The sequence below is a fragment of the Poeciliopsis prolifica genome, unplaced genomic scaffold (genome assembly GCF_027474105.1).
Source record: "Poeciliopsis prolifica strain line A6 unplaced genomic scaffold, Auburn_PproV2 SCAFFOLD018, whole genome shotgun sequence".
Taxonomy (NCBI): Eukaryota; Metazoa; Chordata; class Actinopteri; order Cyprinodontiformes; family Poeciliidae; genus Poeciliopsis; species Poeciliopsis prolifica.
The window spans coordinates 9,376,867-9,391,865 of record NW_026562393.1 but is presented as its reverse complement, the minus strand read 5'-3'; the positions used below and the strand labels follow the sequence as shown (position 1 = coordinate 9,391,865).

Genomic DNA, 14,999 nt, shown 5'->3' with positions numbered 1-14,999 from the left:
ATGCACAGTAAATGCAGCATGCACATATAAAAACAAAAGATCCATGGATAAAGATAGACAAAACACAGATCTTAACTAGATAACCTGGACTGGCACAATCTCATGAGCCAAACTAAATAAATAAGTTTGTGCAAACACCTTCTTTTTAGGAACTCACACAGGCCCATCCGCATAACTGCGTGTGTGTGTGTGTGCATTTGTGCATGCACAGAAGCTCTCTTTCAGGACCGTCTTACAGGAGAGCGAACAGGCAGCGACTCCATCCTAAAGCAGCTCAAGGGCGCGGCCTATCTACCAAAAGTCAGAATGCATGAATAGAAATTGTTGCTTCAACTCAACATCGAGTCACAACTTTGGTTCATTTATAATGGAGTCAAAGAGTTTCTTTTTGTTTGGATTTATTTTTTTTTCTTTATCTTTTTTTTTTTTTTGCAAAGAAAGCAAAATCCAGGTACTTTAAAAATCTGACAACTCTCATATCTGCTGATGACTTCAATCTGGATAAATTGATTCATATAAGATGAATACAACACATTCCTAAAAGTTGTAATTTAAAAAGGTTTAAACAAACTATTACTGCACTCTGATCTTACAAATGTAAACTGTGGTCATCTTGGTCAACACATCACCGGACGTGTAAATTAAAACAATGTCAGCCTCCTGTTTCCTCAAAAACTACGAAGCAGGATCTCCTACTCCCATATACACACACACACACACAAATTGCGTAGAAAACATGCCCGAACGGGACACAGAGCACTCCTAAGGTTACCCCCCAGGACAGCAGCTTTACCATCCCACTGACTGACAGATGGGGCGACCAGCTGACATCTCGGACCGGCTCTGTTTCATGTTCCCCGGGTGTCTTAAACGGGCCGGCGCCCCGTCAGATGGGCACAGAACGGCCAAGGAGGAGGCTTCTTTGACAGAGGATGGGAGGTGCGCTTCTAGGGGTTACCACAGAGCAACAGAGAGGCGAGGAACAGACGGAGAGGGCTAATGTGCTTCACTGTGGTTGGACGTTGTAATTGTGCATCATGCAGGGGTGGTATGTTCTGAGAAGGTCTGTAGAAGATGCAGATTTTTTTTTAATGAGCTAAAGACCACATTTAGCTCTATATGGCTTTCCAACACAGGATCAAATAGTAGCCTCAAGGCTGCAGCCAACATTCATTTATGCAGGATTCATGATCAGTTGTTGATTTCCAGATTTACACCATAGGTTATTTACATCTAAGAGTGTGAGCCTTTTTTATTGCAAAACATGTCACTTAACAGTTTGCAGACTTTAACTGGTGAAATGAAAATTGACATAACAAATTAGAAACTTAATCAATTCAGTTGGGAAATGTTCTTTAGAAGTGAAAACAACAGAATAAAATTCCCATGAATACAGTTTTTACTGCTCTGTGACATATTTATATAGGAGGAAAGATTATTTATATATAAAAATATAAGGAAGGCTTTTAATTTTTTTTTCAAAACTCCACATAAATATTTAAAAGCTCCAAATTATCTTGTTCAAGTTTATCCATTCTTAGTTTGAGAGTGATAGGGAAATCACCTTCAAGAATGTGACTGTTATTTGCATCTTTTCATGAAAAAATATTTTCATTTTTTTGGTTCAATTTGAGGCTTGAAAACAAGCATTTTAGATGGAATACAACAACTTTAAAGTACTTGTGAACAGCGTGGGAAAACATTCCATATTTAATTAATCAATTTGTGTAGACATATTTATTCATCCTTTGCAATAAATTAATGCAATTAAATTTACCCCTAATTTTACTGTTGCATAATAATGAAATAAAAATTACGTTTGTTTTTCTTTTTGGCTGTTTTCCTGTTTGCTATTAAGTTTGTGCCATTGAATACATTCATTTACCAAAGTCAATAGGGTCTGAAAGTTCACTTTTGTAAAATATGTCACTGAAATATTTTATTTTCACAAAATAAGAGTGAAATAAAATCGTCACTGACGTAATAAAAAAAAAGCTGAAAGCAATTTCTTATCTTCAAATATAATGCTGATACTGCAGAAAAAACGACTATGTAGTTAAAGTGAGGCAGGATTGTGTTTATTGTTGTTGAAATGATAAAAAGTAAAACAATTTTATTGATAACTCTCCTTTCACTTGAATTCTTGCCTCTGGTTTCAGATAAAAGTCTGTTTTACTTAACATCTTGTCAATTCTCTTCTCAGGCACAGAGTTATTTTCATCACCAGATTAATATTCTTGATAAATATTCCCTAATGACAAGGTGGCATCATTGTCTATCAGTTCCACTCCTGTTTTTTTTTTCTTTTTTGTATTATTCATTTATTTGTCCATCCTTTCTGCTTTTAATATTTCAGCGTCTCAGATGTAGCGGCTCTTTAAAGCGCCCATAGGGGGGCTGCGAGTCCTTGCTTTTGTCTGCCATTTCCTTCTGAAACTGTTTTTCTTTAACCCTATGCGGCTCTTCACAGTTGTTGTCTTAGCTCTCTCTCCCCCTTCGTCGCTCATGCTGTTGTTCTCTTCTCTCTCTCCCTCTCTTTTTCCGTTTCCTACTCTTCCCTCCGTTTTCTCTGTGTCAGACAGAGGTCAATGCTACACTTTTTTCTCCTGTGTGCGCCAAGGCAGGGGGTATCTTTTTTTGTTACTGTGACCTAAAAATAGGAAGAAAAAATGATTTAGGGTGCCTTTAAAGATATAGCAGCAAACCACTATCTTGCTACTGAAGGGTGCTTTGTATCTAGAGATAGAGGCTGGATTAAATCAAATGATTTGTGGGAAACATAATTACAAAATAACTTTATTTTAAGAGTTTTAAAGGCAGGGATTTACTAAAACTGGATTAACTAGCTGTTAAATGTTCAAAAGTATGACAGAGAACAAAAATAAAATATTGTGGGAAGTATGGTTTGAGGTTTACTTTAAAAAGAATATGCTGAACAGATTGTTCTGTTGCAAATGTTCACAATGGTAGCTAAAGAATTGTAGTCATTTTTATTGTTCTTATTGTTTTTTTTTCCACATTTAAGATTACAAACAGACTTTGTTGTCTATTAATCACAAAGCAAAGTACTACTTAAAGCTTTAAATGGTGTCCTAAATGTTTAAATGTATAAAAAATGTAACAGAACAAGTATTTTCAGATTTGATGTGATGTTGATTCTCCACAATTCCACCGAGAATCCAAATCCTTTAAAGGGGAAAATATAAAAAAATAAATTAATAAAAAAGCATCAACAGCTTCACCTCCTTGGATACTTTTTCACAGTGCCTTCTGATTTTTAATTTTTTTAGATTTCACTAGTAGTGAATTCACACCTAACCTTAATTAGTAATTCTAATTACCTTGAAGTTCTGCTGTCCTAGGTTGACATTCCTGATTTTTTTTTTCAGTTGCAAAAAGGTTAAAAAGTTAAAAATGTGCAAAAGGATTTCAGTGTTTTAATTTAGGGGAATGATACAAAAAAATATACACCAGTTATTACTTATTAGGGCTCAAAGAGGTCAATTATTGGAGAATAAAAAGTGAGAAACATCTCCACCTGGTTAAAATCTTCTGAAATCTTATGTGAGAATGTGTTACAATTAAATTAAACCAAACTCAAACGTCTGTGCCAAAATTCCAAAAAGGGAGGTTGAAATTTTAAAAAAGGAACATCAAAAGAACCCCATAACCATACTCAAACAAAGTGATGGTAGCATCATGCTCTGGAGCTACTTTACTTAAAATAAAACTGTTTTTTCCAAATGTATTTGTAAACTGACTAAGTTATGTGCCAATCCAAACCTTAGGGTGTCTGCTCAAAAGCAGAACATGAGGAAAGATTGTATTTAGTAGTACCACAGTGAGTCTCAGCACATATCCAAATCAACAACAGAATTGTTTCACATAAAGAAAAGGAAAACTGTACAGTGGCCTAGTCAGAATCCAGACCGGAATCTGACAGGAAACCTGAGGGTTCCCCTGAAGAGGGCTGAGGATGAGAAATGCCTTCGTAATCTGACACATTTGGAGCACTTTGCCAAGGTAAAGCAGAGAAATCATCAAGGATAAAAACAGGAATTAATTCAAGGGTGTTCACTTTTTTACACAGCCAGGTTATTGCAGGTTTCATTTTCCTTTTTTTTTTTTTTTTGCATTTTTCCCTCTGACAGGGGAAAAATTTGCAATTTTTCAGCTGAACTGTACAGGATTTAGGTCACACTGAAAGATGAAGTTTAAAACTAATTTTACACCACATAAACTTGCCATTTTTACAGGCGCGTCTTCACTTTTTTCATAGTTATTCAAACCCATTCTAAATGGTTTTGAGTAACCATTTAGAATCTGTTACAATGTTGCTTATTCATAAAAGAGTAAAATGTCTGGTAACAATATTGCCTCATGTTTTACTAAGCAGTGAAGCTTAGATGAGCTAACTAGTCAGATCATTACCTCCAAGAGTCTCATTATGCTGAGAGGCTTGTTGAAACTAATAACTGACTAAAGGTCTAATTATTACATTTTCTCATAATTTTATTACAGCTATCCATAACACTTTGGGAGGACCTAATTGAGGAACATAAGGAGGGAAGCAGTGGTAGTTAAGCAGCAGGTGGATTGAAGCGTTACTGACGAATCAAGACTTAAAGAAGGTTCGCGTTTATGAGTTTGCAACTACATCTTGGAAAAACACAGACTTCCCCCAAAGATATACAAGAAATTGGCTCACAGTCACAAACACACACTTGAGTTTGTTGGTTCAGCTCTTCCATTGAGGGCCCCTATGCTAGCCCGCCATTGTCCAAGTCAGGTCTTTTGTCTAGCTAGTCTGAAACTAGAGATTGGACCTTAGCTACCGCAGTTCAAGCGTAAACAGTGTTTTCATGCCCTATGATAGACACTGTTGCCAGTGGACCCCTAAATCCCTGGAACAGCTGAGTCCTAGGGTGTCAAAGATAATGGCGATTTATTGCAGTGCGAGGTTTTCTCGTTGCCTCCCCCTTCCTTTTCCAATCGTCCCTCCGACACCTCCTCCCCCCTCAAACAGATTAAAATTAAGCCGTAAACATGTGAAGACGGAATTAACACATTTACCGAGTCTCCTCTTCCCACAACCCATTTTCGCTCCGGAGCGGCTGATCCCCGCCGCCGAACGTGGGTGCAATTTTAATGACTCGCAACGTTTTTGAAGTCCACATGAAAAAAGCGACGTTCGCCGTTTGTGGCGGCGCTAGATATGGCTAGGCCATGGCCGACTATGATTGGGAGGGGGGTTTGGGCGGGTGGGGGGAACGCACGCCGCCAACTCGGACTCCAGGCTCTTCGATAGGATCGGTGTCATTTTCCTCTCCACGATAAGACGCCTTGCTGACAAGGTCCGATTAGGAGAGAAAAAAAAATCATTATTGCTACCCCTTTCATCCACCGGGGGTTTACCGATAAACAGCTCACCCACGGCTAGATTTGCTGAGAGCGAGATGTTGTTCGCAAGAAAAATTATATATATATATATATATATATATATATATATATATATATATATATATATATATATATATATATATATATATTACATATATATAATTACATTATATATATGTAATTATCTGTTATTTTTAGCAATTGTTTAGCTTTTAGAAAGCCACATAAAAATATTCCACATATGAAAAAAAAAATCTCTTGGCTGAAAACCCGAGCTGTGAAATATTTAAGTGCCAGCTCTTGCCTCTATTAATAAGACATATATCAAATGATTTATATTCTTTTTCAACCCAACACTACACACCAATTGTTTCAGCCTACAAAAACTGGATTGATTATGCTGTACCTCAAGGAAAACCACTTTAGCAAACGTCTTTTAAAATAGAAAATGAAAGGAAGTGCTTAAAATATTCAAGCTACATTCTACAGCAAAGAGAATGAACTAAAAACAAAGCACAGAAACAATATTCAGTCACATTTACATAGTTTATATATATATATATATATACATACTTCAGATTTTTATAAATTTATTACGTGAGAAAAGAAAAAAAGCTTTAAATAAATCATATAACTTATAAATTTATCTTTTTAAGAGTCGAAAAAAAATTATTGAAAATTTTTATTCACGTAAACATTTAGAAATGCATTATGTAGGATTTTATTTAAGAAAAACAAAAAAAAAATACTGCTAAATTAGATGAAAATATTTTAAAAATTATGGAGTGAATTAAATTCTCTTTAGAGACAATAAAGGCTTGTGGTTAAAATACAACATAAGGTCTATAAATGTGATGTATTATGTCACTTGTTAAGAATCTGACAGCAGTTTTTGAGTAGTAAGCACGACTTTGGTGGCCCAGCACAAAAAAGAAACACCAAGTCTGATCTTTAGAGCGAACAAGGAGAAAGAAAGCAAGCGGGAGAGAAAAAGAAAGAAGATGGAGGGGGAGAGATAGAGAGTCGGGACAAACGTGCTCTGTGTTACTGGGCCACTCCAGCACCCATGGACTCCCAGCAAGACTCAAAGCCACTCTCTGCTTCAAACAGGAGTCATGAGGATATATTTTTTTCAAGTTTCCCCAAAAACATATTTATTTATTTCTCGTCACTCTCGTATTTGTCTGTTTATTTCTTTCTGCCCCGGCACCCCTCGCGCTGTCGTTAAAACCCTGTTGATGAAGCCACCATGTTTGCCCTCCCCTTCCGTCTTTTAATACCACGGCAGCTGAAAATCAAACTCCTCTAAAACAAATTGATGTCCCCTTTAATACAGTCATCACATCATCACAGGGTCCTTGTGTGTCTATCTTGGGGACGACTGCAGGGCTGCTTAGCTGAGCCCAGCGATGGCTGTCACGATTTAGGTTGCTTCAATGATTCATCACACAAAAAAAGAACGAGTTTCTGAGAATAGAGAGAAAGGAAAAGGGGAGAGACAGAAAGAAAAATCCCCAGGATCATGGCTGAATCACTGAGACCTTTGATTGACAATGTCTAATCAGATTATTTCCAGCCTAATAAAGTTGACAGCCTGCAGTGTTGCTCTCTACCTGGCATGGTGTGAACTTTAGGCTGGGTTGGAGCCCCCGGAGGCCCGAAACGTGACCCTCTCTGCTTATCTAAACAGGACTGAAATCAATTCCTAATGAGGTGTTTTCATTTCGGAGGATCGATTACAAACCACTAACCAACAAGATGCTCACCTAAGAAGTTCCCTCGATCTCTTACCAGTCAGGTTTTAAAGCGGATGATCTTTCTTGTGCCTCCCTCTTTGTTACTTATCTATGTTATAGATAAGTAAGTATAGATGTTGTATAGATGTTGGAATTAGAATAGCTTAGGGTTTGGCCTAAATCTTATCTGCTGTCTTCATGAGGAAAAAAGAGACATTTGTGAAATTATTTCAGGGGTAAAGTCTCCCATTTATAATTTAACTATTCTTGCAAATATAAAAAAGACTCAAAGGTAAAAAAAAATAAAAATAAAAAAATAAACCTGGTTGCATACATCAGGCTGGAAGTTATCTTATTTAATAAGATGAACTAGGCTGCTAGTAGCTGCTGGAGGTAAATAACTAGCCTTGTTGTCCTTTCTGCATGAAAAAGAAAAAAAAATATAAAAACATTTTAATACCTTTTGTAGTGCAGCTAAAAAGGCTAAGATAAAGATGCATTTAAGACCGTGAACTTTTCTAGGCATTAAAATGCCACTGCTATACATTTACTATGTTTTAATTGCATATGAAACAGTGCACTTACAAAAGACTGAAAAATAATTTATCAGCACAATTATCAAATACAGTTTTAATTGCAATTTATTTTAATAATTGAACTGACTCTCCACTGAATTGCACATTTCCTTTTATTTAGTATTGTGTCTTTGGAAAAAGACCTTGGGTCAAAAGTAAAACTGTCTTTTCCAACTCATATCCATACGTTTATCTTCTTACTGAAATTTTAAGCCGTATCAGGCAGTATATCAATAAATTTACTTGTTTTGTTCTTTAAGAAATTTGAGGCCAACCCTATTTTAATAAATGAAGAGTAGAAAGGTGCAATAGCAATTCACTGTAGCTTTGATGTCTTTACAGACATGCTTTTTCTATTTCTAAACAACCAGCCATAAATGATTCAAAATCTTTTCAAGTCTGGAGCTAAGGGCCAATATTTGGCATGCCTTTGATTAAACATCAGTCTTCACATTTGACAAGCCTCCACATTTGGGCATTTCAAATACTCTTGACTCAAATGTCTTTAAATTAGCTAACTGCATGCCCTCCCCTCCTTTATTTATCGCCCCCTTTTAACTGGGCTATCCCTCATGTCTTCTTGGTGTAGTGCCTGGGCTTTTGAGGCAGTGCTCTTCACTAATAAAGTTCTATATTTTATTTATGAGACAAACAGAGAACCCTGGTTTCTTGAGGGTGCGTGTGCTAAATAGCTCTACATGTCCAAAAAGTCTCCATGATATCCCTCTGAGGGCTCTCACTGCTTTTGGCAACCCTTTGTTTTCTTCCAATAAACACTGGAGATGTTGAGAGCGAAGAAAAAAAATGGAAAAAAGAAAAGAAGTTAAAACAACAATGATAAAATGATCCCATGTAGAGACTCATATTTTCTCAGAACTAGGATTCCCTTATTTTTGTCTAAAATGTGACCTAGAAGCATCGTAGCTTTTTTTCTTCTTGGTCATTAAGAAATGTACTTTTAGCAGTGAGGAGAGAGGTAAGCCTAGAAAGCATGTCTATCCCATCTCTCTGTTCGAGAACACTCGGTTTGCAATAAAATGTCTTTTTGTTCCACTTCTGATCAGTCTAAAGAAGTTCTTAAGGGCGACAGTGTCACAACTGCTAAAGAAAACAACTTCAGATGACTGCAAATATAACCATGCTGAAGTACTTTACATTAAGAGAATATATAGTATCAGGTGGAACAAAAACAGTGCTTTAATTATTCCTTTTTTAAAGTTGAGGTTGCTATATTTAATCATTCAAATACACAAACCTCATTGGAAGGAACAAAGCAAAAATGTTTCTCTGTTGTGCTGGACTAAATTACCTCACCTGGATTTTTATTATTTTAAATTTCTCGTCAGGGGCAAAAAAAAAATAAGGAGCCACAATTCATTACAGTTTTGGTAAAAGTATAATCCCAGAGTCTCTGTGAATTGTTCTGAAGCATGTCATGATATTTAGATAATATTAAATGAGACATCTGATGAGTAAAATAAACAAGTAAAAAATAAGTAAAATAAATAAGATAAAAACTTGATCAAGTCCAAGGGTACTGAATGGTTTGTTATGGTTAGTTAGACATGAAAAGAAAGACATATCTAGAAAGTAAGAAGAGAAAAAAAAACGTGGTGTAAGTACAAAGAAGGGTTGCAAGTTGGTTAAAGGGCAGACTGACCAGAATCCTCTTTTTCACCAAGTCATCAACAAGTTTTAATCCTTCATGAACTCATTTTGTTATGAAAAAATAACATGCAGGCAAACAAATAATTTTGGTAAACATGTTTCTTCACCCCAAATTTGTATTAACACTCTGCCAGTTCAAAACTAAGTTGCTACTAACTGCCCTGATACTGATCCAGACGGGTGCTACAATCGCACACCTGTCAAAAGGTTTTGTTGCGTCTGGACGTACAGTCGAGGTTTTCAAGATAGAAACTGCACCCACAAGTCGATTACATTTTAAAGCCAGAATAAATATGCACTCTTCTATGATGATACATGGGAATGAAGAAAAAACAATGACTCAGCAAGTATTATGGATGAGCTGGTTATTGCTGTCAAGGCATACCAAGGGTTAAAAAGGTTATGGTTTCAAACGGCTGACATTTCACACAGCAACAACCTGTTGCTGTGCACTGTTACTCAGTGGGCTGAAAGAAGGCTGCTTCACTTTGTCTGGCTTACAATAAATCTGGTTTCCACACCATGACTCAGGGGTTATGATGTGGAAACTATAAGGGCGCCACCTATTCGACTTGTTTCTCACAAGCCATATGTCTTTTCTAATATTATGCGCAAAAAGCACTTGAAGACTCCATAATGAGCAAAATTTGGAATAATTTTAGCAGTAATGTATACAATATCTGTTTTTTTCAATTTTAATAAATATTCTAGTTTAAAATGTTTGAAGATTAAGAAACTGTAATTTTTTACACAGGGTAATAAATGGACAATGGATGAAAGCCCATCTGGTTAAACTTGAAATTTATTCCAGAAACGAAAGTGCTTTCAGCTGTGAAAATTGAGATAAACAATATCTGACTGTCAGAATAGATTTTGTTTTTTCTCAACAAAAATATGAAATTGGCAATAATCCCAAATGCAATCTTATTAATCAAATGTGCTTTCCTCATTTCTCAAAACTTTCTCATTTCAGCTTTCAGATTAAAAAGTGTAATTGTCTTAAGATAAAAAGGTTATTACTGTGGGTGAAAAAAAAAACATGTTAAAAGCGTGAAAAATGATCACTTAGCCTTTTTCAACATTTACATGGGTTTTGTGTTGCCTGTTGATAGTCAGAGATATACTGTAAATAACTGAGTAAGTGATTATTTAATTGCTTTTGCCAACTTTGTAAGCAAACATGGATGCATCTGGCTTGCAAAAATTCACTTCTACTTTTGAGAGCTTTGCATCAAAAACAATCTATCAGTCTTGTAAAGATTGTACAATCTAAATGCAATCTAGGTCTTGTGTTGATTTATTCCTAATTTGACCTGGAGACATCGCCAGTTCAGGTTGTGCATCTGAGCAAATGGTTCATATCGACAGCAGAGTTAAGGAAAGGGTCGTGGATAAAAGAGGCAGGGTGAAGATTCCCCACAAACATACCCCACAGCTGGTGTGCGCCAAGCCAAGTGTGTGGGACTGAGCAAGGATAAACGAGCATTGTTCTCACCCTGCCTCACACAGTGTGAATAAGATAGCCAACCGGCAACCCGGGGTCAAGGGGCATGTGGCCGACAACAGCAGGAGAAACCGCTGGGCCCGGTAGGTACTGATCAATGTTAAGCTAAGGGCCCAGCAAGCTGTGAGGCAAATGATCCAAACAAGCTGTTGTATGAGATGCGACTGGGTGAGAGTAAAAAAAACAAACAACAAAAAACAAAAAAAGAAAATCCCCCAGCTGTCGTAGAATTCTACGCTATCGAGAAACTGGAATAACGTCAGAAACAACTGAGGTATTTGAATCAACATTTTTAGGCAGAAGATGCAGAGTGTATTTATGAATTTGTGAATGCAAGTCACAGGGAACATCAAAAGCAGGTGGTCCGCGTGAAAACCTTAGTTGACTTGAATTATTAAATCTGTCGACGTCGCACGCACCAGCCACCCCACGATTATAGTGTAAATTGACAAACTTTTCTCCAAACTACAACGGAAGCCACAGAAACCTAGTTGATGCTTCAAGAATGAGCTTTGATATCTCTCTGAGGAATACACTGTGCCTCAATAATGTGGTGGCTGTCAGGAAGGAAGACAAGAAGGGGGGGCGGGTGGAAAAGCACATGATAACTGGTTAAATCTATTTAGGCTCCCAATGAGATTTTTTTTTTTCCTATTTTAAGATTAAAACAACCGTTGATAATGAGGAATTTGTTTAATGTTTCTGTCCGTCCCACTCCTGAATAAAGAATGCTGGCATTGTTTATTTTCGTAGACCTCCTACTTGAGTAAAAACAAAAAAAAAATCTATAAAACCCAACACACTTGCATACATAACTTGCAGACACACAACTATATGGGTGCTTGAATGTTTTTTCAGGGGAAGCGGCTCCCGATATGCCGCCTGTACACACTTCTTCCTCTCACCTTTGATGTGCGCCCGAAAATGTCATCAGACGTCAAGGAAAGATTTTTTTTAACAGTCCTCCCCACACACAATCCAACCTTCCAAAACACACACACACACATCCACCCATCTCGTGTGTGAGCAAGACAATTTGCCGCTGCTCACTCATCCTCGTCGCTATCTTGAGCCCCCTCCCTTCACTGCCACCCCACTCTTTTCCAATCCGTAGCAGAGTACGTACCAGTTTCCACTGCAATCTGATAGCCAGCCTCCAGTCTCCGAGATGACCTTTCCAGCCTTTCTGTGTTGTCCAACAGATGCGCTCTCTGCAATAAACAGAGGGAGAGAAAGAAAGAGAGAGAAAAAAACATTACGCTTCAGAAACAAACAGAAAATAAAAATTGATTGAGAGGCCTGGGACCTATTTCAAAGAAACACATCAGCACCGTCACCCAAACAGAAAGACCTGCAGCAACAATATAATACAACCAGCTTGCCAATAACCCTCTCCTATGACAATGTCTTACATGCTGATGGAGTATCAAGCATGAAAATGCAGCTTTTCCTGAACTTGGACATAAAAAGACAAACTATTTGGAGCTTTGTTGCTCCTTCATATTCTTCGATGACCTGATTAGAGAACACATAAGGCACAAAATAGATCAAAAACATAGAAATGAATTGGGAGCGGTTTCCAATCAAAACAAAGTGATTCAAACATGTTGCACAAAACAGACATGCTTTAAAAATCAGTTGAAAACCTTTTTATTCATTTTATACAATGTGAAATTTCAGATAAATTGTCCCTTCTAAGTCTGAACATGTAAATGTGACATTTTGCAGTAAGTAGTTCTGAACTGCTACTGTCCATTTTATTTAATAAAACTTTCTTCACAGTGTAATTTCATCTGCACAAACTGTACTCTGTGTAATTCTTTAGTCATTGTTTTTTTGTTTGTTTTTTGTTTTACATTTTTTGAGAGGAGACTTTTTTTTTAATATTTAGGGCTTTTGTTGAGAAAATAATCCATATGAAGTCAGGGAATCTGAATATATAACTATACATATATATGCACTAAATGAAATGTATTTCATTTGAATTTGGACTGAACTGAATTCTTTATAAGGTGACCTGAGTTGAATCTGTTTATCTGAAAAACTATCCATTGTGAATTGGCATGATATACATGGATAGAAGTGAATTAAATTGATTCATGATGTATGAGTATCCTCCTTCCCTCCTCATTATTATGATCAGCATATAAAACAACTACGCTTGACTCAAAAAGAATGTACAAAGATGTTTCATTAACCAATAAATTAGCAATTTGATAAAAGTGTAAGTTGGTGAAATGACTTAAATAATGTCTTTTCAAGTTTACACAGTTGATTAGGCCTAGTTTCTTAGCTCCCATCAAAGCTCTTATTGACCAAAAAAGTAGTAAACTAAATCATCTGTTGAGACTGGTTTAGTGGAAAAATGATCCTTCGTACTTACGTGTCTCTATCAATGTTTTGAATGTTTGTGGTACATTTTCTTTAACTCACTACATCAATTATTTTTTGCTGCATTTAGCTAAAGTCTGTTTCCTGGTGCCTTTCATAAAGCTGATAGGATAACAATTATGCTTCCCAGATTTAAAATTTATTGGATAATTACTTTTCCCCAACTGATAGCAGCTCCAAGTGCATTTTATATAAAAAAGGTTTATTCTTTTTCTTTCTAGTTTCTAGTTTATAGAATCAGAACCAAAATAAGTGGTGAAAGGTCAAGTATGTCTTCAAAAAGACAACTGAATTAAATTATATGTGGGATTCGAATATTTATGTGCTTTTTAAAACAAAGTTATTCTGTTTGGTAAATGTAAAGTTTCAACAACTCATCTAAGGCAAAACTAACCCTTAAAGAAACTACTAAGGACTCTGATTAACAACATACTGGAGATCTTCATCCTAAAGTTCAAACTCCTGAAAGGCCCAACTTTCATTAAACCCATTCAACATACAGTAGATGATCACAAATAGCATAAACATGGGAGAGTTAAGTGTTTACCCAAATGCTGTTTGTTTTGATGGCCTTTTCTAACACGCTGTGTAAGGAAACTGATCAGATTTAACACGTTTGACAGTAAAAAGCAGCCCGATGAATGACAACAACCCCGCTGACAATATTTGATGCCCATCAGATGAGTGAAAGGGACAGGGGAAGAACTGAAATCTCTAGTCTTGGTTGGGCTGTCAAAATGTGTACCAGCTAATCACTCAGAGGAAATGAAAAATGTGGAGGAAAAAGGGGGGGAAAAAAAGCCTACGACACACTTTTCAAAGTTTGACAACAAGAGGGATGGGAAAAGAGCAGGGAGGAGAAAACTCCCTCTGAACTCTTCCTTCCCTCATTTCCTTTTTCTTTGTGTGTCTGACAGATGTCATTTAAAATTGCAGAGATAGTTTTTAATAGTTAAAGCAAGGGCAGGGGGAGAAAGGAGGAATGATGGAAAGAGTGGAGGAAATGGGTGCCAAAATGAGTTTGTGGTAGGTGCGAATCAAAATAGAGACAATGAGTGGGACAGGATGTATGGTGTTATGTTCTTTTGCTGAAAGGTGTGGCAGGGGGCTTTGAGGGAGGGATACATAGGTGTGGAAGTCGCAGAGGCACCAACAGACATGGTGGCAGTGCGCTTGCGGGAGAAAACGGTTACCAAACTTGGGCAATAATGAGCCCCTATGGATCAGTTGAAATAGTGGGGACGTATTGACATGCAATGCTTAAGCTAATACACCTAGACCATGGCTGCACTGCCTGTGTGTGCCTGGGAGCATGAGGCAGCCAGGGATACTGACAGAGCAGACGCACTCCCTGGGTTCTTCAAAGAGCTCAAGTGATTAGTATGTTATCATTACCATTCGAAACGTGATTTTCCTATTCCCTCTCGGCAAAGGTGACACGTCTCGGGGAGACGGCCGGCAGACTTGCTGCGATGGAAAGCCACTTCAAAGCTTTCTCCTCCTGAATTTCTCTCCCTCTCTGTGTCTTTTCTCTCCCTCGTTCTGTCTTCTTTTTAGGGCCGGGGGAGAGGAGGGTGAGCGCGGGTGGGTTAGTGAGGCGGACGGGGGTGCTGCAGGGGTAGTGGTGGCGCGTTCATTAGAATAATACGTTCCGAGTGTGACAGTTAAAGAACCGAAAGGAAAGGTGAAAATTCAGCCACCGAGATTCCAGTAATGGTGCACTGT

General features: G+C 37.3%; 1 protein-coding gene across 4 annotated transcripts in view; it reads right to left on the bottom strand.

Moving 5' to 3' along the window:
• Nucleotides 1-14,999, bottom strand: part of vti1a (vesicle transport through interaction with t-SNAREs 1A) — a 128,807-nt gene that overhangs the window by 79,178 nt on the left and 34,630 nt on the right. For all 4 annotated transcript variants that reach the window (XM_055042624.1, XM_055042622.1, XM_055042625.1 and 1 more), the window contains one exon: nt 12,010-12,094. In XM_055042624.1, the coding sequence (XP_054898599.1) occupies nt 12,010-12,094 (85 nt within the window). The remainder of the gene's footprint in view (nt 1-12,009; nt 12,095-14,999) is intronic.